The sequence below is a fragment of the Lolium perenne genome, chromosome 7, assembly GCF_019359855.2.
Source record: "Lolium perenne isolate Kyuss_39 chromosome 7, Kyuss_2.0, whole genome shotgun sequence".
In the NCBI taxonomy this organism is placed as follows: Eukaryota; Viridiplantae; Streptophyta; class Magnoliopsida; order Poales; family Poaceae; genus Lolium; species Lolium perenne.
The window spans coordinates 269,017,411-269,045,043 of record NC_067250.2 but is presented as its reverse complement, the minus strand read 5'-3'; the positions used below and the strand labels follow the sequence as shown (position 1 = coordinate 269,045,043).

General features: G+C 47.9%; 2 protein-coding genes across 2 annotated transcripts; both read right to left on the bottom strand.

Annotated features, from left to right (window-relative positions):
• Positions 1-6,194: 6,194 nt before the first annotated feature.
• LOC127311686 (uncharacterized) lies at positions 6,195-6,830 on the bottom strand. Its single transcript, XM_051342143.2, has one exon. It carries the CDS (start codon positions 6,627-6,629, stop codon positions 6,297-6,299), a length of 333 nt encoding a protein of 110 aa, XP_051198103.1. The 5' UTR covers positions 6,630-6,830; the 3' UTR covers positions 6,195-6,296.
• A 2,388-nt stretch (positions 6,831-9,218) lies between these two features.
• LOC127315289 (GDSL esterase/lipase At4g26790-like) lies at positions 9,219-9,985 on the bottom strand. The gene has a single exon (XM_051345790.2). The coding sequence runs from the start codon at positions 9,983-9,985 to the stop codon at positions 9,236-9,238; it is 750 nt and encodes a 249-aa protein (XP_051201750.1). The 3' UTR covers positions 9,219-9,235.
• Between the last annotated feature and the right edge of the window lie 17,648 nt (positions 9,986-27,633).

Below are 27,633 nucleotides of genomic sequence, written 5' to 3'. Positions count from 1 at the left end.
TACACCATCTCTTGATAATACTTGATATACACTTTCTGCGCCTAGCTGAAAGGCGTTAAAGAAAAGCGCTTATGGGAGACAACCCATGTTTTTACTACAGTACTTTTATTTTATATTTGAGTCTTGAAGTTGTTACTACTGTAGCAACCTCTCCTTATCTTAGTTTTGTGCATTGTTGTGCCAAGTAAAGTCGTTGATAGTAAGGTTCATACTAGATTTGGATTACTGCGCAGAAACAGATTTCTTTGCTGTCACGAATCTGGGCCTAATTCTCTGTAGGTAACTCAGAAAATTATGCCAATTTACGTGAGTGATCCTCAGATATGTACGCAACTGTCATTCAATTTGAGCATTTTCATTTGAGCAAGTCTGGTGCCTTAATAAAATTCGTCTTTACGAACTGTTCTGTTTTGACAGATTCTGCCTTTTATTTCGCATTGCCTGTTTTGCCATGCTTGATGGATTTTTCGATTCCATTGACTTCCAGTAGCCTTGTGCAATGTCTAGAAGTGTTAAGAATGATTGTGTCACCTCTGAACATGTAAATTTTGATTGTGCACTAACCCTCTAATGAGTTGTTTTGAGATTTGGTGTGGAGGAAGTTTTCAAGGATCAAGAGAGGAGAATGATACAATATGATCAAGGAGAGTGAAAGCTCTAAGCTTGGGGATGCCCCGGTGGTTCACCCCTGCATATATCAAGAAGACTCAAGCGTCTAAGCTTGGGGATGCCCAAGGCATCCCCTTCTTCATCGACAACATTATCAGGTTCCTCTAGTGAAACTATATTTTTATTCCATCACATCTTATGTACTTTGCTTGGAGCGTCTGTTTGTTTTTGTTTTTGTTTTGTTTGAATAAAATGGATCCTAGCATTCATTGTGTGGGAGAGAGACACGCTCCGCTGTTGCATATGGACAAGTATGTCCTTAGGCTTTACTCATAATATTCATGGCGAAAATTTCTTCTTCGTTAAATTGTTATATGGTTGGAATTGGAAAATGATACATGTAGTAATTGCTAAAATGTCTTGGATAATGTGAAACTTGGCAATTGTTGTGGTCATGTTTAAGCTCTTGCATCATATACTTTGCACCTATTAATGAAGAAATACATAGAGCATGCTAAAATTTGGTTTGCATAATTGGTCTCTCTAAGGTCTAGATAATTTCTAGTATTGAGTTTGAACAACAAGAAAGACGGTGTAGAGTCTTATAATGTTTACAATATGTCTTTTATGTCAGTTTTGCTGCACCGGTTCATCCTTGTGTTTGTTTCAAATAACCTTGCTAGCCTAAACCTTGTATCGAGAGGGAACACTTCTCATGCATCCAAAATCCTTGAGCCAACCACTATGCCATTTGTGTCCACCATACCTACCTACTACATGGTATTTCTCCGCCATTCCAAAGTAAATTGCTTGAGTGCTACCTTTAAATTTCTATCCTCTACCTTTACAATATATAGCTCATGGGACAAATAGCTTAAAAACTATTGTGGTATTGAATATGTACTTATGCACTTTATCTCTTATTAAGTTGCTTGTTGTACGATAACCATGTTCCTGGGGATGCCATCAACTACTCTTTGTTGAATATCATGTGAGTTGCTATGCATGTTCGTCTTGTCTGAAGTAAGGGAGATTTACCAATAAAATGGTTAGAGCATGCATAATGTTAGAGAAGAACATTGGGCCGCTAACTAAAGCCAGGATCCATGGTGGAAGTTTCAGTTTTGGACAAATATTCTCAATCCCATATGAGAAAATTAATTGTTGCTACATGCTTATGCATAAAAGAGGAGTCCATTATCTGTTGTCTATGTTGTCCCGGTATGGATGTCTAAGTTGAGAATAATCAAATGCAAGAAATCCAATGCGAGCTTTCTCCTTAGACCTTTGTACAGGTGGCATAGAGGTACCCCTTTGTGACACTTGGTTAAAACATGTGTATTGCGATGATAATCCATGTAGTCCGAGCTAATTAGGATAAGGTGCGGGCACTATTAGTATACTATGCATGAGGCTTGCAACTTGTAGGATATAATTTACATAACACATATGCTTTATTACTACTGTTGACAAAATTGTTTCTTGTTTTCAAAATCAAAGCTCTAGCACAAATATAGCAATCGATGCTTTCCTCTTTGAAGGATCTTTCTTTTACTTTTATGTTGAGTCAGTTCACCTATTTCTCTCCACCTCAAGAAGCAAACACTTGTGTGAACTGTGCATTGATTCCTACATACTTGCATATTGCACTTGTTATATTACTTTGCATTGACAACTATCCATGAGATATACATGTTATAAGTTGAAAGCAACCGCTGAAACTTCATCTTCCTTTGTGTTGCTTCAATACCTTTACTTTGAATTATTGCTTTATGAGTTAACTCTTATGTAAGACTTATTGATGCTTGTCTTGAAGTACTATTCATGAAAAGTCTTTGCTATATGATTCAACTGTTTACTCATGTCATTTACATTGTTTTGATCGATGCATTCATTACATATGCTTACAATAGTATGATCAAGGTTATGATGGCATGTCACTCCAGAAACTAAGCTTGGGGATGCTGATACGTCTCCGGCGTATCGATAATTTCTTATGTTCCATGCCACATTATTGATGATATCTACATGTTTTATGCATACTTTATGTCATATTTATGCATTTTCCGGCACTAACCTATTAACGAGATGCCGAAGAGCCAGTTGCTGTTTTCTGCTGTTTTTGGTTTCAGAAATCCTAGTAAGGAAATATTCTCGGAATTGGATGAAATCAACGCCCATGGGCCTATTTTTCCACGAAGCTTCCAGAAGACCGGAGGACTAACGAAGTGGGGCCACGAGGCGGCACCACACTAGGGCGGCGCGGCCCAAGCCCTGGCCGCGCCGGCCTAGCGTGTGGGCCCCTCGTGACTCTCCCGACTCTGCCCTTCCGCCTACAAATAGCCTTCGTCGCGAAACCCCATGCACGAGAGCCACGATACGGAAAACCTTCCAGAGACGCCGCCGCCGCCAATCCCATCTCGGGGGATTCAGGAGATCGCCTCCGGCACCCTGCCGGAGAGGGGAATCATCTCCCGGAGGACTCTTCACCGCCATGGTCGCCTCCGGAGTGATGAGTGAGTAGTTCACCCCTGGACTATGGGTCCATAGCAGTAGCTAGATGGTTGTCTTCTCCTTATGTGCTTCATTGTCGGATCTTGTGAGCTGCCTAACATGATCAAGATCATCTATCTGTAATGCTATATGTTGTGTTTGTTGGGATCCGATGGATAGAGAATACTATGTTATGTTGATTATCAATCTATTATCTATGTGTTGTTTATGATCTTGCATGCCCTCCGTTATTAGTAGAGGCTCTGGCCAAGTTTTTACTCTTAACTCCAAGAGGGAGTATTTATGCTCGATAGTGGGTTCATGCCTCCATTAAATCTGGGATGCTGACAGAAAAGCTCTAAGGTTGTGGATGTGCTTGTTGCCACTAGGGATAAAACATTGATGCTATGTCCGAGGATGTAGTTATTGATTATATTACGCACCATACTTAATGCAATTGTCTGTTGTTTGCAACTTAATACTGGAAGGGGTTCGGATGATAACCTGAAGGTGGACTTTTTAGGCATAGATGCATGCTGGATAGCGGTCTATGTACTTTTTCGTAATGCCCAATTAAATCTCACAATACTCATCATATCATGTATGTGCATTGTCATGCCCTCTCTATTTGTCAATTGCCCAACTGTAATTTGTTCACCCAACATGCTATTTATCTTATGGGAGAGACACCTCTAGTGAACTGTGGACCCCGGTCCATTCTTTTAATCGAATACAATCTACTGCAATACTTGTTCTACTATTTTCTGCAAACAATCATCATCCACACTATACATCTAATCCTTTGTTACAGCAAGCCGGTGAGATTGACAACCTCACTGTTTCGTTGGGGCAAAGTACTTTGGTTGTGTTGTGCAGGTTCCACGTTGGCGCCGGAATCCCTGGTGTTGCGCCGCACTACATCTCGCCGCCATCAACCTTCAACGTGCTTCTTGACTCCTACTGGTTCGATAAACCTTGGTTTCTTACTGAGGGAAAACTTGCCGCTGTACGCATCACACCTTCCTCTTGGGGTTCCCAACGGACGAGTGCTTATTTACCGTCACAAGGAAGCTACTTTGGCGCCGTTGCAATACGTCAATTACGTGCAAGCAGGGGGCCCCACACGCCAGGGCGGCGCGGCCAAGGGGTGGGGCGCGCCCCCTATGGTGTGGCCCCACCAGGGCCCCTTCGAGGCTGCCCTTCCGCCTACTTAAAGCCTCCGTCGCGAAAACCCTAAGGGAATAAGCCACGATACGAGAAAAGTTCCCGAGCCGCCGCCATCGCGAAGCCAAGATTCGGGGGACAGAAGTCTCTGTTCCGGCACGCCGCCGGGACGGGGAAGTGCCCCCGGAAGGCATCTCCATCGACACCACCACCATCTCCATCGCCGCTGCTGTCTCCTATGATGAGGAGGGAGTAGTTCTCCCCCGAGGCTGAGGGCTCTACCGTAGCTATGTGGTTCATCTCTCTCTTTGTGATCTAGTTGAATATCATCTATGTGCTACTCTAGTGATGTTATTAAAGTAGTCTATTCCTCCTCCATGATGTAACGTTGACAGTGTGTGCATCATGTAGTACTTGGTATAAGCTATGATTGTGATCTCTTGTAGATTATCAAGTTTACTATTACTATGATAGTATTGATGTGATCTATTCCCCCTTTCATAGCCTGACGTTGACAGTGTGCATGCTATGTTAGTACTCGGTCTAAATTGCAATTGTCTATCTTGCACTCTAAAGGTTACTTAAATATGAACTCCGGATGTTGTGGAGCTTGTTAACTCCGGCTTGAGGGTGCTCTTGTAGCCCTACACAATGAATGGTGTTTGTTATCCAACAAGTGAGTGTAGAAAGTAGCACTTATTTATTCAGTTATGTGATCAATGTTGAGAGTGTTCACTAGTGAAAGTATGATCCCTAGGCCTTGTTTCCGAATATCGAAACTCCGTTTGTTTACTGTTCTGCTACATGTTTACTTGCTGCCATATTTTATTCAGATTGCTATTACCACTCATATTCGTCCATATTACTTGTATTTCACTATCTCTTCGCCGAACTAGTGCACCTATACATCTGACAAGTGTATTAGGTGCGTTGGGGACACAAGAGACTTCTTGTATCGTGATTGCAAGGTTGCTTGAGAGGGATATCTTTGACCTCTACCTCCCTGAGTTCGATAAACCTTGGGTGATTCACTTAAGGGAAACTTGCTGCTGTTCTACAAACCTCTGCTCTTGGAGGCCCAACACTGTCTACAAGAATAGAAGCGTGCGTAGACATCAAGGTCATGCCGGAGGAAGAAGCGTGGTGTCCGTTGGGCGCGGCAGATGGCGTCGCCGCTGCAAGTTGTCCTTGCCCTCATGGTGCTGCAAAGGACGGATGGCGAAGCTGCAAAGAGTGTCTGGGAGGGCTGCAATTGGTCAGCGGCGATGCTGTCAATTGCGAGCGGCGTAGCTGCAAACTGTCATCGGCGGTGCTGCAAACGTTTACCTACGGTGCTACAAATAGTCATCAACGGTGCTGCAAACAGCCAATGACGGTGTTTCAAATGGTTAGTGACGATGGTGCAAGAAGAAAATGACGATACTTCTAGCCGGAGTTGGGATGTTGCGGGCGGTGCGCTGACTAATAGTTGATGATGCTATGATAGTATAAACTTTTTTGTTGTAAATGTCCTGCTATTTTGCTACATTAGTACACAATTGTTGCGACAAGGTCTCCGGCAAGGTCTACGGTGAAGTATGATGCTCTGACGAGTCTTGAATGAGTCATTTTTTTTCTTCAGTCGAACGGCTTTTTGCTTCAATGAAGCAAAAGTGGGAGGTTTTTTTTAAGCGACGAATCAAAATTTGAACGAGTCGCAACTCTCCTGTGGTATTTTAGTAGAACCCTTTTTTTCTTGCTTCAATGAGGATTTCTAACACTGTCCTACATGGATTGACGTGCTACAAATTCTCGCCGCAACTCGCGGGAAATCATCTATTAGGGATTAATTCGTGTAACCAAATCTTACTGTACGAAAGCCCTTTTCAAAGTTCTAAGGATCGTACAATAGCATACCTCTGAACAACATCATGAGCGCAACCACAAAGTAGCTGAAGAATTAAACAGCACATGCAAGGCCAGCCCAACATACAAGCTGGCTGTCGCCAAGCGTGATCGATCATGCCGGGCAGGTCCGTGGATCGTATGGTTCAGTGACCGAGAACGACGAGGTCGTCGTCGTCGGGCTGGTCGGGGTCCTTGGGCTGGTCGGGGTCGGTGTAGTCGTCGTCGCTGTCGGTGTCACCCGCGCCGCTCGGGGCCCTCGCCTTGACGTTGAACATGCCCTCCTCCTCCTGGTTCTCCGGGTCGCGCGGCAGCGCGCCCACGCGGCACGGCGTCTTGGCGCCCGGAACGCACACGGGCTTCTGTGCCGGCGACGCCGTCGTAGGGCCGGCTGCCTGCGCATCCGCCGAGCGCAGCAGCAGCGTTAGGGCACACGCCAGCGCCGCCACCACCAGCCATGTGCGCACGGATGCCGCCATCGGTGCGCCGCCTTGACGACGATGATACGAGAGCTCTGCCTAATTTCTTAGAGAAGATGCGAGGATTATATTATTCCTGCGAGGGGGTCGATCGAGAAGGAAGTTAACCAAGGTTGGGGCCTGCAGTGATGATAGATTTAACGAGAGATTTGCGTGAGGCTCTGCATGTTCTGCGGCTTGCATGTGGTGGAGCTCAATCCAGGTAGCCGTCCCCTAAATCTGAGGGGACACCGCAAAACGACTTCTTTTCCAGCCATTTCTTCTGGCTGGTCACCCGGGTTCTTCTCAAGGAGGAAGAAACGGCGATCCCTATTCTCCGCTCAATGGGGGAGCGAGCGATTGCTCCGCTAAGAGCAGGATAGAGTTGGGCCGGCCCATTAGCGACGGAATTGGTTTATCTTCGTTTTTCTCATTTTTATTGGTTTTTCATTGGGTTCTGCTGGTTTTTTCTCTCCGGTTTTTGGTTTTTCCGATTGGTTTTTTCTGAACTTTCCAAGGTTTAAGTTTTTCGAATTTGAACATTTTTTAAGTTTGAACATTTTTAGATTTGATTTTTTTTAATTTGAACAATTTTTAAGTTTAAACAAAATTCGAAATTTGTTCTCATTTGTTATTTGTTCTGATTTAAAAAATGTTCATATTATTAATTTGTTCAAGTTCGAAATTTGTTCAAATTCGAAATTTGTTCAAATCTGAAATTTGTTCTATTTTAAAATTCTTTGTTTTCAATTTTTTCCGTTTTGGATTTATTCAATTTTGATTTTTGTTCCGTTTACAATTTTGTTCGGATTTTTCACGTGCTTCCAGCCTTTTCACGAATGAGCAACGCCCAAAATAAAATACCGTACGACGAAACGGTACGCTACGTGTAAATGCTTAAATGGGCCGAGCCCATTTATGTCTATCCTTCCTACGCGGAGCCGATCCTGCACTCCGCTTAAAGCGTTCAATAGGGGCACCCGGAAGAAACGAGCGGTCCTCGGATCGGAAACGAATTGCCTGCAGTCGTTAGTGTAAAGCCCTGCAAAGGCCCAGGGCACTCGAGGTCGCTCACCGCAAGTATCACCCACGATTTGTTTCAGATTGATCTCATTGAGCACCATTGGCAGAGGAATGGTCAATAGTGTGTCACTTTTATTTAGTTTATTTCAGATTCATTTCTATGGAATTTGAACCATTATTTGTTTAGTTATGTGGATTTTAGCTTCTGATGTAATTTAAATTATTGTTGCAATGTGTGATGTTTAAAACATTAAAATTTAAGTTTATATTTAGGCCATTGTTGCACTTTATAAACTATGTGGTGAAATGTTGCATATGAGAGCATCCCCACTCGTTGGCGCTCCCCACGCCGAAATCCCGCGTTATTTAGCGCCGGATGGATGTATTTTGTGGCCTGGGGAGGCCCATTTTCCCAGCCGCGAGCCCATGGTCGCCTTCTGACGCGCACCCACCGCGTGCATAGCGACGGTGCAGTCACCGGGAAGGGCAATCGTCGGAGTTCCCTCGACGCATTGAACCGTCGCGAAGTGGTCTGGAGAGCCGAAACGACTCGTCGGGAACGGTCGAAGTGGCCTCGATGCGAGAACCGCCGTAATGGAGCACGAACTCCGCGGAAGAGCAACCGCCGCTCTCTTCGTCGAGAGACCTACATATACGGTTTCCGACGGCCGACACCATTCATCTGTTCTCTCCTCACCATCCTCCGTCAACCATGAGCGATCTCTCTTGGCCATCGGACACCGACAGCGAGGGGAAGCCGCCTGGATGGCGTCATTGGTGGGATAAAGCTGCATCGTCCAGCAGCGACGATTCCCCCCCACCGCCCAGCGAGGACGAATGGGATGACGACGACGAGGAGGACGCATGGGATGACGACGAGGAGGAGGACGGAGAGGCCAAGGAGCAGGCCGAGGAAGAGGCCGAGGAAGCGGAGGAGGAGCAGCAGGAGGAGGACGACGAAGAGGCTGAGGACACTGACGAGGAGGAGGACTCAACTTCCTCCGACGAGGAGGTGACGAGCCAGAAGCGTCGCCGCCACGACGATGAGGCGGGGCCATGTAGGAAGAAGAAGTAGTTTAAATTTGTTTTAAAGTTTTTATATGTAATTTTTATGTTTATTCGAATTATATTTGAAATATATATAATCTATCTATGTTGTACCACTTGAGAGTTCAAAGCTTTCGTTCGACGAGGGTATTACCGTAGATCGGGAAGACGAGGGTATTGCCGTAGATCGGGAAGACGAGGGTATTGCCGTACAAACCCAGGCCATTGTCGCCGACAAGTTGGGGCCACGCGCGTTTTCGTTTCGTCCGGACTCCCCGAGCGCTCCCCGGGGGGCCGGGGATGGCGTGGGATCGCCGGATGAATTTAGGCCCAAATCCGGACGAAAACGAGGAACCGGGGGCGCGACTGGGCCGAATTACGCCGTCCGGATGGAAAAAACGTCGTTCGGGGGCCTCGTCGGGGAGACGAGTGGAGATGCTCTGAGATTTAAGGTCCTGCGAGAGGTGCGGCACTGCGCGACGCATCTTCAGTCCTTCAAACGCGTTTTTATCGTGCCTTTTATGCGTATTTTTGAAGGCCGCAGGATACGGGGTCCGCTAGATTATCTCTAGGAGAGCCTTGGTGATCCCTGTGGCGAAGAAGCGGTTGAGCTTCTCGGTGGGATGGAACGAGTCCCAGAAGAAGTACTTGCCAGCATCGTGGCATGTGAACGGGGAGACGTCGTTGCAGAGGTAGGCCATCTCGACCTTCCCTGTGGCGCAGCATCCTTCGGAGACGTTCTCCAGCCCGAGCTTCTCAGGATGGCTGATGACGTCCACCATGCTATTGTAGACGTCGACGTAGGCGAGCCTGAACCCTTGGAGCTTGGCCCGGAGCCTGGCCATCATGGCGTTGACCCTGACGTTGTACTCCCTAGCCACCGTATTGTACTCCTCGTTGCAGCCGCCGCCGCGGATCACGTTGAGAGTGCGCTCCAGCGGCAGGCACCCCATGGCCGGCAGCCCCGCGAAGGTGACCCGCCGCGCGCCCAGCCTGTAGATAGTCGTCAGGAACTCCTCGGCGCGCGCGACGAGGAAGTCGGTGTACTCGGACACGCTGTACTCAAGGAACCGCCCGGTGACGAGGAGGAAGTAGTTCTCCAGGAAGTCATTGGTGCCGACGCTGACGATGTAGGCGGCGTTGGAGACGATGTGCTTGGCGCCGTCGCGCCCGACGTGCTTGGCTAGCCGCTGCTGGTACTCCTGGAAGTACTCCAACTCCTTCCACATCGGTAGCACTGCCTGCAGCATGTGTTCATCCGTACGGACAAGAGTTAGCGTGTACGTACTCTCAGCTCTCAGCAGCATTTCAGGTTCTCTTCTAAAACTGAACAGCGCAGTGAATACTTTTTTGGCCGATGCTGCAATTCTGAGAAAAAACGATTGACCTACAAATTTAGCTGAAATTGGGAGCCACGCGAAAATAATTATCCTGAATTTCTAAATAGAGACTGCTCCTTTTGCATATAGTATAGCACAATATGATATTCGATTCGGTTAGCACGCCAGTACATTCTTATTGTGCATAGATTAAGATTGGTGCGGCTAGCTAGTTAATGAGAGCAACTAATAACCGAACTTACAGTACGATGAGAGCAACTAATGACCACCGTTACTATTTGACTCATAAAGATAAGAATACGATGGCATTAAATAGAGTACTCCCTCCGTCTAAAAAAAGCTATATATCTAGACAGAGATTTGGTGCACATGAGCTCCAGTGATCCCTTTTTAGAAAAAAGTAATTAAAAATCATATTGTTAAGTTTTAGAAAAATCTGAAAATAGATCATGATGTAGTCAGTATTGTATCCCACAAACATGTAAATTTTCAACTGAAAATAATGTGTATTTTGGGCTGCACAAAAATAACAAATATGTGGATCTGAGTATGGTGATTCAAATATCTCCAAAAAAAATCAGAATTTGTCATTTTCGTGTAGCTCAGAAAACAAAACATTTGTAATTGAGATTTTATACGTTAGTGTAATACATCATTGGCTACTTTTATAATTTTGCTACATAATTTTTTGAAATATATAAATATAATTTTCGAATTTTTTAATACACTGAGATCACTGGTGCCCATGATCCAAAAGAACTTTTGGTATATATCTAGAAAATGTTAAGCAGATTAGTTGAAGACAGAGAGAGTGGTACTCTTACCGTAGAATTTATGGGTAGTGCAACTTGTGGCATAGGAAATTAGAGATGTCCTTGCCTCCTTCTAGAATCTTGCTCAGCTACAGGTTGGTCATGATTGTGCACTCTCTCAAAATCAATGATCGAAAGCCTAACTTTAGATATATTTGTGCTGCTCTAGATTTAGCAAAATTAGCAAAATTTACAACATATGTAATTTACTACTATGTATATTGTATTTGAGCTGAAACAGAATTGGTGACCTGGGCGCCTGTCTTTGTACAGAAAAATGTAACCCTGGTAGCATCATGCCTTTATTAGTCCTGTGTATCATTCATGGCAAACGGTTAAGAAAGAACACTTAGTAGATGCACAATTGATTTATTAAGGGCATTCAAAGGACTAAGCATCAGATTCTGGAGGGACCCGACATCACATGGCGAGTTTTTTGATGTAGGTATAATAAAGAAGAAAGGAGAAAAAGGCACTTACATGCATGGATGGCGGAACGGTAGGTCTAGTTTCAGGCTCATATACTCTTGACAAAGGTAAACTATAAATTACATTGTAATTTGTCTAGTTCAATAATTTGCTGATGTACAGATGCCAAATCGAAGCGTCTACTGTGTTTATTGTTGGCCTTCAGCCTGTTGTTGTCTTGATAAAATAGCAACCAGCCAACCACAGACTTGAGATCAATTACTGAAGGCTAAAGAATTGCAAGCCAACAAGTTCAGCATAGTTCAAACTTGTAAAGTTCAGTAATCAAACCTGCAAGTCCATGTGTCAGGAATATATATGGCATGGAGTTTTGAATATATAGCAGGAAGATGATTCTGCTAAGAACAACACATTAGTTACTATCTTTGTTATGTCGGTCTAAAATACCGAAGATTGTCCATGTCGCTTTTTCGCTCTTGTTGGAAAAAACTCTTACATTACAGAAAGGCAGACTTAATTATGTTACTACAAAAGTAAACCTATATCTAGAATACCTAAATCTACAATACAGAAGTGGTTGGAGACAATAAGGGGAGTCACAAGGTGAGCAAGGGGTGTCCATGATAATAGAAACCAAACATTGCAATGCCTAAGTTGTAAGTAAATGAATGCGGTAACCACCGATTAGTCAAAATGGAATAGCATGAATAGTCAAGTGATTAAGTAGCTAGCAACATCATATCAATAGCTGATGAAAACTACACGTAATATAGTTGTACTACCATGATTGTGTTTTCTGAAGATGCATCAACTCCTGTAGGTAGCTTAAGCACTCGATAGTTGCAGATGTTATGTGCAGCTATCTGAACTTAGTTGTGTTAACATTACCCTGCTCCTCCAATTGTTCACGAATAGTCAGTTCATGAGTTGTCTGAATTACAGTATTGACCCTGCAGTCAATTTCAGATAATCAGTCCTTACTCTGTACATACCAATGAAAATCATTGCATCAACCAGTATACATCAACTCACCATAGCACCCCTTAGGGATGAAACACATCGTCTGGAATAACCTTAACCTAAGAAAAAATAGCAACCATTTACATCACTTAAGTAGATCTATTTTCTAGAATTATGCAACTTTTAGCTAGAGTTGAAGAAGCGCATATTAAATAGTCCATTTACCGTTGTATAAATATCTTTCCTTTTGAAAACTACTATTGTATAGAAGCTCGTACATTTTTCTGGGCCTTCATACATAATCATCATAAATCTACATGAGGCAGACATTAGTTAGCCTGGTCTAACCACGCAAGAAATTATAGTTTCAATACTTATGATATGTTCCTGGAAATTTCTTATAAAGAAAAGGGGTCCTTACCTATTTAATTTAGAGAAAATAGCTGTTATCACCAGAATTTAACCGGGTCAAGAGGTGGGCCGCAATTTAAATGGGCTTGGAAGCCATGGATGTAAAACGGGTGCGAATCGGCCTTGTACGAGATTTTGGGCCAAGTGGCCCGTGTATCTGTAACTTTAGTAGGATACGTGTCGGTTAGGAATAAAGAGCTCGAGTTTAGCTCGTGCACGGTTGGGATTGTTCCCACGTTAGAAAGTCTACGGACTATAAATATGTATATAGGGATATTGAGAAGGAGGACGAACACGTTCACAACAAACCAATCTAGGCGCATCGCCACCCCTTGTTTCGAGGGTTTTCTCCCGGGTAAGCGTCATGCTGCCTATATCGTATCTTACGATCTAGGCAGTATCTGTTTATTCGTTACGTGATGTTGCTCGTACTGAAGCGCTTTTGATGGCGAGCAACGTCTTTATCTTTAGATGTTTTAGGGTTGATATAGATGCTTTTCTGATATCATGTTTAGCTATGCTACCCTTCAACGTCTAGCTACCCTTACGCCTATCTTAGGTGTAAGGGTAGTTTCTTGCTTAGTCTTTGCTCGATAGATCTGATCTGTTATAGTTGTTCCTTGTCCTTCAAGGATTGGTTTAATATCCGTATAGTTAGGCCTTATAAACGGGTTGGACGATCCGCTAGCGCATAAGATGTAGTTTTTCTGTGCCTAGAGGGATTGTTCCGGGGATCGACTTCATGTTGGTTTTTAGGCCTCTTTAGGACTAGCTTTCCTATTATCTTACGTGTCTGCTAGGCCCAATTACGCGTAGGATGTTCCGGTTATGCGGTGAAAACACTAAATTGTCGTAGATTGGTCCATCTTGATATTGACTAAGCAAGATTCCCATGTTTATTGCAAATCTAATACGAACCATGGGACAATCGGCTCTTTGAGCCGATCCACAGAACAACGTAAGAGCCGATCGGGGCTCGTATTTAATGTTTACATGTTTTTGCCATGCAGGAAGCTAATCGAAGCAATCCAACACCTCCCTGACCAGGTATAGGTCAGGTGGCACGCCCTTGCATTTAGCTGGGACGTGTGCCAGAAGGTATTGCGGGCCGTCGCCCGAGGGACCAGGGCCAACCGCAGTCCTGGGAGCCTCCCGGCTCTATGGTGTTGATCGTCGCCAAGCTCGCCGGTGGATTTTGGCAGGCAACACATTCTGGCACGCCCGGTGGGACAGTCTTCAGCAACCATGTCGACGTCTACAACTGAGGTAGCTGGCGACCCAGTCACGTACGCCGAGCTGCCTGACGAGCACAAGAAGAAGTACGATGAGCTCAAGGCTCTCTTCGAAGCCGACCTCATCGGCTCTTTCTCAAAGACCCGTTCACATGGCATTAGGTGGAAAGGTTTCTCGGCGGAGGGTGTTCTGGACCAAGTAGATCTGTCTACCCCTTCAGAGGAACGCAATAGAGCTCTGCGCCAAGAAGTCAACTACATGGTGGCTCACTCTGTACACCGCCATTCTGAGAGTCTGGTAAATGCCTTTGAGCGCGTTGCGGTTCGCGTGGTCCAGGAGATCATGAAACATCAGTATTCCCCATCGGGGCCTACCCTAGGTACTCACCAAGGAGAGATCCCTTTACAAACCAGACCACCGCTACCCTTCGCACTGACAGCCCCAGAACCGCCGGCTTCGCCGGCGTACGTCGTCTACAAAATTGGAGGCGATCCTGGCGACTACCAGTTCCTGTACGAGCCACCCAAGGAGATCCCACATGGATATGTGTGCACATACGTGCCGGATTCTAACTCCTTCGTGCGCACAAACCAAGTTTCAACAGGAGGAGTTTCTGGAGCACTAGCTGTGGTTCCTGGAGCGGATGCAGAAAAGCAGGCGTGGCTAGCTAAATACGCCACCGCAACAAGTCATAACAGCACAGCTCCCGCAGCCAACACAGTGGAACAGGTCAGCATAATCTTGAGAGAACAGTTCGGCTTATTGCCAAAGAGGAAAACAATCGGCTATTCCAAGCCGTACCCTGATGACTATGATCTGATTCCACTGCCACCCAAATATCGGCTCCCTGAGCTCTCAAAGTTCAGTGGGTCAGATGGATCCAGCTCCATCGAACACATCAGCCGATATTTAGCACAGTTAGGTATGATTTCAGCATCGGACCAGCTGCGCGTAAGATTCTTTGCGCAGTCTCTCACAGGACCAGCTTTCGATTGGTACACCTCACTGCCGCCGGATTCCATCCGGACATGGAAACAGCTAGAGGAGCAGTTTTACCTACAATATCAAACAGAGACTACCGAAGCTGGCATTGCCGACCTGGCTCAGGTACGGCAGAGGCGTGGAGAGACGGTGTGTGAGTATGTCCAGCGCTTTAGGACTATCAAGAACCGATGTTATTCGCCTCGTATAACTGAGAAGGAAGCAGTCGAGCTGGCAGTACATGGCCTCGCAACACCATTCAAGGATTTGGTGTTCCAAGTAGAGTACAACTCGCTGGCGCAAATGGCTCAGAAGTTGACAGCATATGAGCAGCGTCACCCGGAGTTGTACCTGGACAAGTTCAAACGCCCAGTCGCCTTGGTCGAGGCGGACGAATTGGAAGACTCTGTAGAAGACCAGGAGGTCGCCATAGCTGAATGGGCTCGGGGGGCATCCCCCGTGCCGTGTACATGGGTAAAACCACAAGGACCAGCGAAGGGATTTGACTTCGATGTGAGCAAAGCTGAACAGATTTTTGACCTGCTGCTCAAAGGGAAACAGCTGAAGTTACCCGAAGGCCACAAGATCCCTACAATGCAAGAGCTAAACGGAAAACCGTACTGCAAGTGGCACCATTCGTTCACCCATGTCACCAGCGAATGCAAGGTGTTGCGTCAGCAGATTCAAATGGTGATAGAACAAGGCCGTCTGATTTTCGGTCAGTACGCCATGAAGATAGACACGCAGCCGTTCCCTGGCGTCAACATGGTAGAACTTAGCCGATCCGCAAGGCGTCGGCTAGACCTTTCGTTCGATGTCAACATGGTAGGGTCCGTATACTGCCATGGCAAGGACAAAGAAGAAAGCAGTCACGCTAGTGGCAAGGACAAAGAGGAGGCCGGTTCAAGCGATCGGCTTCAACGTGACGATAAAAAGTACATCACTGAAAAGCAAGTCAGGAGTGTGCGCTACCAGCGGCCACTCTCAGACCATCTCCTTAACAAGTACGGTCGCCAGTATGACCAACGTCGGCGGTATGACAGCGATGACCAGGAGTATCATCGGTCTGACGTCGACGACAGAAGAATGCGTCGGCACGATCGGGACGACGAAAGATACGAGCGTCGCACGAGGGAGAAGTCACGAGAACAGAGGGACATGCACAGGCACTGGGAATGCCCCTTCTTCAAACATTGCTGGGATTCAGGGATGAGCCTATTGCCCACAATCGACAATTGCCCAGAGTGTAGGCAGAAAAGGAGAGACACTCCCCTCCCGTAACAGGCGAGCAGAGCCACCTCAGGAGGAAGATCTTGAGAAATCAGAAGACGAGGAAGAAGACCGATACCATCGGCCAAGGTGGTGCCCAGACGGACTTAGTCACTCCCAGAAACGAAGGGTCCAGCGACTGCGTAGCTTGGAAGAAGCTGAGGCGCAGTACCTGCACACATTAAGGAAGGCACGGCCCGATCTGGCCGAGAAGATCCAGCAAACCTTGGACGCAGAAGATCGACCACCTAAGAAGGAATGGCGCCCCAAACAGACGAAAGCCGATGCGAAGGCATCGGCTGGCACCAATATGGTGTTCATGCTTCCCTCAGAGTTCTGCGCTCCAAGGAACAAAGAGGTGCCGATAGCGCAGTTCGACTTCGGCCCACGACCAATCATTTTTGAAAAGCCACGGGAGAAAAGCTACAAATATATGAAGGCCCTGTACCTAAAAGGATATATCAATGGGCAGCCCGTCGGCAGGATGCTGGTTGACACGGGAGCGGCAGTCAACATCATGCCATACTCCATGCTGCGGCGTTTGGGACACTCCAACTCGGATCTGATCAAGACCAACGTCACGTTAAGCGATTTCAACGGCCAAGCGTCAGACGCTCAAGGCGTTCTGAGTGTAGACCTAACGTTGGGCCGGAAAACTATCCCTACGTCGTTCTTCATCGTCGACAGTAAAAGCACCTATGATGTCTTGCTAAGGAGAGACTGGATCCACGCCAACTGCTGCATTCCATCCACGATGCACCAATGCTTGATACAGTGGGATGGAGATGAAGTAGAAGTCATCCACGCCGATGATTCGATTGAAGTATTGTTATCACCGGAATTTGACCGAGTCAGAGGTGGGCCGCGATCAAGATTTGGGCTTGAAGAATATATATATGGAAGAATATGTGAACCGGCCTTGTACACGAAGTTTGGGCTAGTTTGCCCTTGTATCTGTAACATAGTAGGATACGTGTCGGTTAGTTAGAGTTTGGCTCGTACACGGTTGGGACTATTCCCACGTTAGAAAGTCTACGGACTATAAATATGTATCTAGGGTAATAAACAACAACCAACGTTCAACACAAACCAATCTCGGCGCATCGCCAACTCCCCCGACTCGAGGGTTTCTTCCGGGTAAGCATCATGCTGCCTAGATCGCTCCTTGTGATCTAGGCAGTACAAGTTTATTCGTTATCCATGCGTTGCTCGTGCTGAAGCCTTTTTGATGGCGAGCAACGTAGTTATCTTAGACGTGTTAGGGTTAGCATTGTTCTTCATATCATATGCTATCGTCGTGCAACCCTGAGACGTCTAGCCGCCCTTACACCTATCTCAGGTGTAGGGGCGGCACCCCGCTTGATCGTTATTAAGTAGATCCGATCCGTTATGGTTGCTCCTTGTTCTACAAGGATTAGTTTAATATCTGCATAGTTAGGCCTTACAAACGGGTTGAAGGATCCAGTGGCGCGTCGGGTGTTATTTGCTAGCCCTAGACAGGATGTTCCGAGGATCAACCTCGTGTTGGTTTTTAGGCCTTGTCTAGGGTCGGTTTACGATCACCGTGCGTGGCCGCGAGGCTCAATCACGAGTAGGATGTTCCGATTATGCGGTGAAAACCCTAAATCGTAGTAGGTCGTTTTAGCTTTATTTCGATCAAGCAGGACCACCATATATTCGTGCACCTCGTACGAATCATGGGTGGATCGGCTCTTTGAGCCGATTCACAGGATAACCTGAGAGCCGATCGAGGCTCGTATTTAATGTTTACGTGTATGCCATGCAGGAAACTAAGCGAGGCATCATCCATCACCTTCCTGACCAGGTATAAGGTCAGGTGGCACGCCCTTGCACCAGCATCGGCGCGTGCGTTCCAGAAGACTTGCGGGCTGTCGCTCGGAGGGACCAGGGCCAGCCGCAGCCCTAGGTTGTTCCCGGCTCTACTGTGTTGCCCGTCGCTGCTCGCCGGTGGGTTTCTGACGCCAACACATTCTGGCACGCCCGGTGGGACAATCTTCGACATCAACCCCATCGCCATCTACATCTGAGATGGCGGAAGGCACGCCAGTCACGTACGACGACCTGACCGAGGAGCTCAAGAAGAAGTACTACGAGGTCAAAGCACTCCTCGAAGCTGACCTCATCGGCTCTTTTCACAGAACCCGCTCACATGGCATCAGGTGGAAGGGGTTCAACCCTGAAGGCGCGCTCGATGGAGTGGACCTGTCCGCCCCGTCAGAAGAACGCACCAGGTCCCTGCGTCAGGAGATTAACTTCATGGTAGCTCACTCGCTGCACCGCCATTCTGAAAGCCTGGTGAACACTTTGGAGCGTGTCGCTCTTCGGGTGATCCAGGAGATCATGAGGCATCAGTACTCTCCGTCAGGACCAGCTCTCGGGACTCACCAAGGAGAGATACCACTCCAGTCCCATCCACCGTTGCCATTTTAGCCGGGCAGCGCTCGGGAAGTGCCGGATTCACCGGCATACGTCGTCTACAAGATCGGTGGTGACCCTAGTGATTACCAATTCTTGCATGAGGCGCCTAAGGAGATCCCTCACGGATACACGTGCACATACGTGCCAGACTGCAGTAACTGGGCACTCACAAACCAGACTGCAACAGCAGGGACTTCTGGAACAACAGGAGGAGCTTCGGGAACAGATCTTGAGAAGCAGACATGGCTAGCTAAGTATGCCACTCCGACAAACCTCCAGAGCACAGCTCCTGCAGTTGGCTCAGAGCTGGAAAAGCAAGCATGGCTGGCTAAGTATGCCACCCCGGTGAATCTTCAGAGTTCGACCCCGGCAGCCAGCACCGTGGATCAGATCAGTACCATCTTGAGAGACCAGTTCGGCATGGTGCCGAAAAGGAGGACAATCGGCTATTCCAAGCCATACCCCAACGCGTACGAATTGATCCCGCTACCACCCAAATATCGGCTCCCAGACTTCTCCAAGTTCAATGGATCAGATGGTTCCAGCCCCATCGAGCATGTGAGCCGATATTTGGCACAGCTGGGCATGATCTCAGCATCAGATGAGCTGCGTGTGAGGTTCTTCGCACAGTCCCTCACCGGATCGGCTTTCGGGTGGTACACATCGCTACCACCAGACTCAATCCGGACTTGGAAGCAGTTGGAAGAGCAGTTCCACGTACATTATCACTCAGAGGCTTCCGAGGCCGGCATAGCCGATTTAGCACAAGTACGTCAGAAGCGCGGAGAAACAGTGTCAGAATACGTCCAGCGCTTCAGGACCGTTAGGAACCGATGCTATTCGGCTCGTTTGACTGAGAAAGAAGCAGTCGAGTTGGCGGTGGTAGGTCTCGCATCACCGATCAAGGACGTGGCCTCCCAAGCAGATTACCCTTCACTGGCGCACATGGTGCAGAAGTTGTCAGCTAGGGGTGGGCATAAAAAACCGAAACCGAGCACCGAACCCGAATTAACCGGAACCGAAACCGAATACACCGAAACCGAATTAACCGAGACTAATTTCGGTGCGTAAATGCGATAAACCGAATTTATCAATTTAAATTCGGTTTTGAACTCTAATTGACCGAAATAACCGAGATACCAAAGTATTGCTACCAGTTCTCTTTATCTCTTTCTCAACGACTAAGCACTCTAGCAGCCCCATGCATGTGCGATGTATATACACACGTCTTGCATTCCTTTTCTTTGCTACACATGCATTCATCTTGATTTTTGATAGGCGCTATGTTTTTTTTGCTAAGCGTTATGCACTTGACTATGGTTATTTCTACAAGCAGTGGTGTGTGCGTGCTCATCATTACCGGTCATGGCAACACGCACGCACGACTGGTTAGCTGCACGTATTGTAGGCTCCCGCCATTTTATTTTGTCTTAGTCTATGTCATATCGGTTAAAAACCGAACACCGAACCGATTTTTTGGTTAACCGAAATACCAGTTAACAAGAAAACCGATATAATTTCGGTTATCATTTCTTATTACCCGAATTTTAGAAAAAACCGAACCGAAATTTCGGTTAAAACCGAATGCCCAGGCCTATTGTCAGCATATGAACAGCGCCACCCAGATGTATACCAGGATAAATTCAAGCGCGCAGTGGTCCTGGTTGAGGCAGATGAAGACGAAGGCTCTGCGGGAGATCAGGAGGTAGCAGTGGCTGAATGGACTCGGGGGCAAGCCCCGTGTCCTGCAAGTGGGTTAAGCCACAAGGTCCTCCCAGAGGATTTGACTTCGACGTTACCAAAGCTGAGCAAATTTTCGACCTCTTACTTAAGGAGAAGCAGCTAAAGGTACCCGAAGGCCACAAGATCCCCACGGCTCAGGAGCTGAACGGAAAGCCATACTGCAAATGGCATAACACGTTCACCCATCCCACCAACGACTGCAGGGTGTGGCGTCAGCAGATCCAAATGGCGATAGAACAAGGGCGTCTAATTTTCAACCAATACGCCATGAAAGTCGACACACACCCCTTCCCCGCCGTTAACATGGTGGAATGCACTTACCCAGGAGGGTGCCAGCCAGGTTTCTCGTTCAATATCAACATGGTAGGACTTGGACACCACTCTGGTAAGGATGGAGACGAGGGCAGCTGCTCTCGTAGCAAGGACACAGAGGAAGCCGCTCCACGCGATCGGCTCCGGCACGATGGCAAACGCTACGTCACAGAGGGAGAAGTGAAGAACTTACGATACCAACGACCTCTCTCTGATCACCTCCTCAGCAAATACGTGAGTCAATACGACCAGCGCCGACGATGCAGCGACGATGATGAAAGGGATCACCTGACTAGGGACGCCAGGAGACATCGTCGGCGGGAGCGCAACGAGGAGAGATATGAGCGCCACGCCAAGGAAAGGGCGAGAGAGCAAGACGACGTGGATAGGCACTGGGACTGTCCCTTCTTCAGGCACTGCTGGGATTCAGGAATGAGCCAATTGCCTACAATCGGCAACTGCCCAGAATGTAGACAGAAGAAGAAGGATGCAGCTAACGTGTCCGTGTTCGAGCGTTTAGGGCCTCTCCCGCCTCGGAACAAGAACGCTGAGTCCTCTCGAGAAGAAGATCTCGAGGAATGGGAAGAGACTGATGAAGAAGAAGATAAGTACCACCGGCCAAGGTGGTGCCCTGATGGACTCAGCCGTTCCCAAAAGCGTAGGGTTCAGCGACTACGTGGTCTGGAGGAAGCCGAAAGGTTATACCTGCACACGTTGAGGAAGGCGCGGCCTGATCTGGCCGCTAAAATTCAGCGAACCCTGGACGAAGAAGGTCGGCCACAAAAGAAAGAGTGGCGTCCCAAACAAAGGAAAGCTGATGATGAAACATCGGCTGGCACAAATATGGTGTTCATCCTTCCGACGGAGTTTAGAGTTCTAGGATTAGACGAAGCACCTGTGGCACAACTTGACTGCGGCCCACGGCCGGTTATCTTTGAGAAGCCACGAGAAAGAAGCTACAGGCATCTGAAGGCCCTATACTTGCGAGGTTATATCGATGGGCAGCCTGTCAACAAAATGCTGGTGGACACCGGAGCGGCAGTCAACATAATGCCATACTCCATGCTACGTCGGCTGGGACGCTCTAGTCTGGATCTGATCAAGACCAATGTGACATTGAGCGATTTCAACGGCCAAGCGTCTGACGCACAAGGTGTTCTAAACGTGGATCTGACCGTAGGAAGGAAAACTATCCCTACGACATTCTTTATTATCGACAGCAAGAGCACCTATGCTGTTCTGCTAGGAAGAGATTGGATCCACGCTAACTGTTGCATTCCATCCACAATGCACCAATGCGTAATACAGTGGGATGGAGATGAAGTAGAGGTTGTCCATGCGGATGACTCAGCCGAGATTTCAACGGCTGACATGAACGTTTGGGAGGCAGCAAGCCAAGAGCCACTCTCAGGCATCAATTTGGACGACTGCGAGCGCATCGACGTCACGAAGGACGGGGTTAGGCTGGTCTTAGCCACCGGCCTGACAGTATAGCAGGAGCAAACCTATGAATAAACATGGCGAGGCCAATCTTTGGGATCGACCCCGGAGATCTATGGAGGAACATGTCAAGCCTTCATTGAGCGGTTCAATCAACGTGGAGGCCGATTCCAGCAATCGGCCAAAATTATCCTCAACATACGTTCTGCCTGTGTTCAACGTTGATCTAATGGGCAGCGGTTTTACGTCGGCTGATGAGAGTAAACTTTATTCCTAATGGAGCCGACGTTCAAAGACAGTGCCTTGGCTAACTACAGAGCCGATATCCGCAGTAACCTGGCAGATTCGGCTCGGGGGGCACCTAATCGGATGAACATGTGCGATACATGCGCAGTGAGATATTGGGGGCCGATAGAAAATCGGCCCGTAAATTTTTTTTATGATACACAGCCGATGCACGGACATCGACTTTAGAACTAAGGAACAAAGCCTAGCACAGATTACACAGCAGGGTTTACCTCCCGCGGGTTTACCTCCCGCGGGTTCACCAAGTTGGTCTTCAGTTCATCTTCAAGGCCTTCTGCTTCCTTTTCTTCGATGAGCCGTTCTTGGTGCCCAAACCTTCCCTTCGAGGATTTCCAACACCTTTTGGAAGATCGCCAGTTCAGCAGTACATATTGCTCTTGGCTTATTAAGCCATCAGTGATTCATCTATGATATCGGCTTTTAACGGAAGAAGAGACGATCGATGGGGGCAAGTTTGGCTGGCTCGGCATGGTGGATGATCTGAACGTCTTTATCTTTATCCTCGCCTTGACTGAGGCTCGGGGGGCAGCTAATCTGGTAGGCACTCTGTTTTGGAAGCCGATTGGAAGGTCATCGGCTGGCCCGGCATCATAACCTTCTTCAAAGGCGGCGGATTGTTACAGGAGAAGACCATCAGAGCTGCTGGAAGGAATCTAAAAGGGGATCCATCATCATTGACCCTTTGTACATCAGATCTCAAAGTCGTCAGTTGGGAGGATGAAGGATGGATTGAGAGCGACCGGTGCGTTATCATCGGCTCATTGAGCAGGTTAACAGATCATTCCCAAGCTAGGACCCATGGCATTTGAGATGATTCTCTCGTTGGGTTTCTCGAATCTGTACGTTTGAAATTCGAAGGTGGCATGGACACGGATGAGACTTGTTTGACCATGTGAATAGGCAATTATCGCAAGCCAATGCCTTGTCATCGGCTCTCTGCACAGCGACTTCGTTGACAATCGGCAGAATCAACAAAAAGGCAAAGTTAAGGGGGAAATATTTCTTCATTAATGAGGGGATTTCTTACAGAGATGGAGCCGATTGCTCAAGGGAGGAAGAACAAAAGAAGGGCCTGATGGGCCAATCTACTACTACTAGACCTATACTAGTAGACCCGACTCTACGGGCCGTTGCTGCCCTCGTCGTCGGAGCTCTCGTCGGCGCTGCTGCCAGCAAGCTCCTCGTCACTGCTCCCATAACCCTCTATGGGAGCCTCCCCCTCGTCGTCGTCGTCATCGTCATCATCATCCGATTCGGCGCGGAAGCGCTTCGCCGGTGGATAGTCCTCGAAGGAGTCATCGTCGTCGTCTTCTTCCTCCTCCTCGGAGGAAGTGTAGTCATCCCAGGAGAACGAGTCGTCCTCGCTCGTCGCTTCCAGCTCCCCGTCGGCGAGGAACTGAAGGTCATCGTCGCCACTGGTCAAGGACTTGTCGTCCTCGGACCAGACGTAGGGCTCGTGGTCCTCCTTGTCCCACTCCGACGCGGCGAGGATGTCGTGCGCCGCCAGCGAGCCCCACTCCGGCGTCGGCTCGCGAGATGAGGAAGAATCGGAGAAGACTGACGAGGTGGAGGAGGAGGAAGAAGAGGACATTGCTACAGGGAAAGAGGGTTTTTTGGTGCCGATGGTCAGGAACAGAGCAAGCGGATGAAGAGGCGAACTGTTCGGCGCAGTTAAATAAAGGGTATTTAGCGGAGGCTTAATGCCGCAGCAATTTCCGAGGAAGTGGTGCCAGAGAACTGCCAAGTCGCGCGGAGAAGTTGAGAAGGCAAGGCATCATGATGAAGGATACTGCGATGGTTCTGCTCTGCTACGACATGCCCCGACGAAGGAAAAGCAAAGTGATTTTGGAATTATCAATTCCAAAACCAGGGGGGCATGTGTTATCACCGGAATTTGACCGAGTCAGAGGTGGGCCGTGATCAAGATTTGGGCTTGAAGAATATATATATGGAAGAATATGTGAACCGGCCTTGTACACGAAGTTTGGGCTAGTTTTCCCTTGTATCTGTAACATAGTAGGATACGTGTCGGTTAGTTAGAGTTGGCTCGTACACGGTTGGGACTATTCCCACGTTAGAAAGTCTACGGACTATAAATATGTATCTAGGGTTTATGAAATAAACAACAACCAACGTTCAACACAAACCAATCTCGGCGCATCGCCAACTCCCCCGACTTGAGGGTTTCTTCCGGGTAAGCATCATGCTGCCTAGATCGCTCCTTGCGATCTAGGCAGTACAAGTTTATTCGTTATCCATGCGTTGCTCGTGCTGAAGCCTTTTTGATGGCGAGCAACGTAGTTATCTTAGACGTGTTAGGGTTAGCATTGTTCTTCATATCATATGCTATCGTCGTGCAACCCTGAGACGTCTAGCCGCCCTTACACCTATCTCAGGTGTAGGGGCGGCACCCCGCTTGATCGTTATTAAGTAGATCCGATCCGTTATGGTTGCTCCTTGTTCTACAAGGATTAGTTTAATATCTGCATAGTTAGGCCTTACAAATGGGTTGAAGGATCCAGTGGCGCGTAGGGTGTAATTTGCTAGCCCTAGACAGGATGTTCCGAGGATCAACCTCGTGTTGGTTTTTAGGCCTTGTCTAGGGTCGGTTTACGATCACCGTGCGTGGCCGCGAGGCTCAATCACGAGTAGGATGTTCCGATTATGCGGTGAAAACCCTAAATCGTAGTAGGTCGTTTTAGCTTTATTTCGATCAAGCAGGACCACCATATATTCGTGCACCTCGTACGAATCATGGGTGGATCGGCTCTTTGAGCCGATTCACAGGATAACCTGAGAGCCGATCGAGGCTCGTATTTAATGTTTACGTGTATGCCATGCAGGAAACTAAGCGAGGCATCATCCATCACCTTCCTGACCAGGTATAAGGTCAGGTGGCACGCCCTTGCACCAGCATCGGCGCGTGCGTTCCAGAAGACTTGCGGGCCGTCGCTCGGAGGGACCAGGGCCAGCCGCAGCCCTAGGTTGTTCCCGGCTCTACTGTGTTGCCCGTCGCTGCTCGCCGGTGGGTTTCTGACGCCAACAAGTATCAACAGCCAGCATGAACATCTGGGACGCGGACGGTCAGGAGCCACTCTCTGGAGTCGATTTGAACGACTACGAGCGCATTGAGGTTACAAAAAACGGGGTGAGGCTGGTCTTACCCACTGTCCTGGCAGCGTAACCACACCAAAATCACAAGGTTGTAGCAAGGCCGATCCCTGCGATCGGCCCCAAAAAATAAAACTAAGTTGTAAACCTCTGTTGAACAATGCAATCAAAAAGGAGGCCGATTCAGGCAATCGGCCCATATTACCCTCATCATATCTTTCGCCTGTGTTCAACATTGATCTTACAGGTGATGGAAAGCTAGGGTATGGGTTTACATCAGCTGACGAGCTAGAAGAGATCGACATTGGTCCTGGGGATAAGCCACGGCCAACATTTATTAGCAAAAAGTTGGATCCACATCTAAGGAGTCTGATGATAGCTCTGTTGAAAGAGTACCCAAATTGTTTTGCCTGGGATTACACGGAGATGCCCGGGTTAGACAGGAGTATCATCGAGCATCGGCTCCCACTCAAGAAAGGATTTCGGCCGTTCCAACAGCGAGCACGACAAATGAAGGCCGAAGTTTTAGAAGCAGTCAAGAAAGAGATCGAGAAGATGTTGGCTGCAGGGTTCATCAGGCCATGCAGGTATGCCGATTGGATTTCCAGCGTCGTGCCTGTGGAGAAGAAGGATGGCCGAATGCGCGTCGCCATAGATTTTCGAGATCTCAACAGAGCCACTCCAAAGGATGAGTATCCAATGCCGGTAGCAGAAACTTTGATCAACGCTGCTGCTGGTCATAAAGTATTAAGTTTCATGGATGGCAACGCCGGCTACAACCAGATTTTCATGGCTCCAGCGGACATAAACAAGACCGCATTCAGAGTACCAGGTGCAGTGGGCTTGTTCGAGTACGTGGTCATGACATTCGGATTGAAAAACGCCGGCGCAACATATCAACGAGCCATGAACTACATCTTCCATGACCTGATTGGCAAATTGGTAGAGATATACATCGACGACGTGGTAGTCAAATCGGTCTCGGTAGAAGGACACTTGGAAGATGTGCGACGTGTTTTGGACCGAACTAGGAAGTTCGGACTAAGGATGAATCCAAAGAAGTGTGCCTTTGGTGTAACGGCCGGTCAATTCCTGGGATTCTTAGTTCATGAACGTGGAATCGAGATCGGCCTGAAGAGTCAGGAGGCGGTGCGTACAATGAAGCCGCCTACCACAAAGAAGGAACTGCAGTGTCTCATCGGTAAAATTAACTTTGTCAGAAGATTCATCTCCAACTTGTCAGGGCGAATCGAGCCGTTCATGGGGTTGGTGAAGATTAAAGCCGATGAAGAATTTCGTTGGGGGGCAGAGCAACAGCAAGCTTTCGACGATATCAAAGAGTATCTATCAAAGCCGCATGTGTTAGTTCCGCCCCAGCAGGACAGGCCATTCTACATTTATTTATCAGTTGCTGACACCTCCATTGCTTCAGTGGTGGTTCAAGTTTATGATGGTCTGGAAAGAGTCGTGTTTTACCTCAGCAGAAGGATGTTGGATGCAGAGACTAGGTACCCTGAGGTCGAAAAGTTGTGCCTTTGCTTATTCTTTACCTGCACCAAGCTTCGACACATCCTGCTCACCGCGGAGATCGTCATCATCTGCAAATCAGACGTGGTCAAACATATGCTGTCGGCTCCTGTGTTGAAAGGCCGACTTGGCAAGTGGATGTTTGCGCTATCGTAATTCGATCTCCGGTATCAGCCAGCGAAGGCAGTCAAGGGACAAGCGCTAGCCGATCTTATTGATGAGCGAATCAACACGGACATTGCAACACTGTCGGTACGTGCATGGGCCATGTTCTTCGATGGATCGGTTTGTGAGGACGGTTGTGGCATCGGGATTCTGCTTGTGTCGCCTCGGGGGGCAACATATTCCTTCTCCATCAGGTTACCCACCCCTTGCACCAATAATGTCGCCGAGTATGAAGCAATGTACAAGGGCATGGAGTTGCTTATAGAAGCCGGTGCAGAGGCAGTCGAAGTTTTTGGAGATTCCAAGTTGGTAATTTCCCAGCTCACAGAGGAATATAAATGCGAGAGCGAGTCGCTCTTCCCACTATGGATGCAATGCCGCGAGCTGATGACACAATTCAGGTATATAAACTTCAGTTGGATCCCGAGGTCGCAAAATACTGAGGCCAACGATCTGGCCCAGACGGCATCAGGCTAC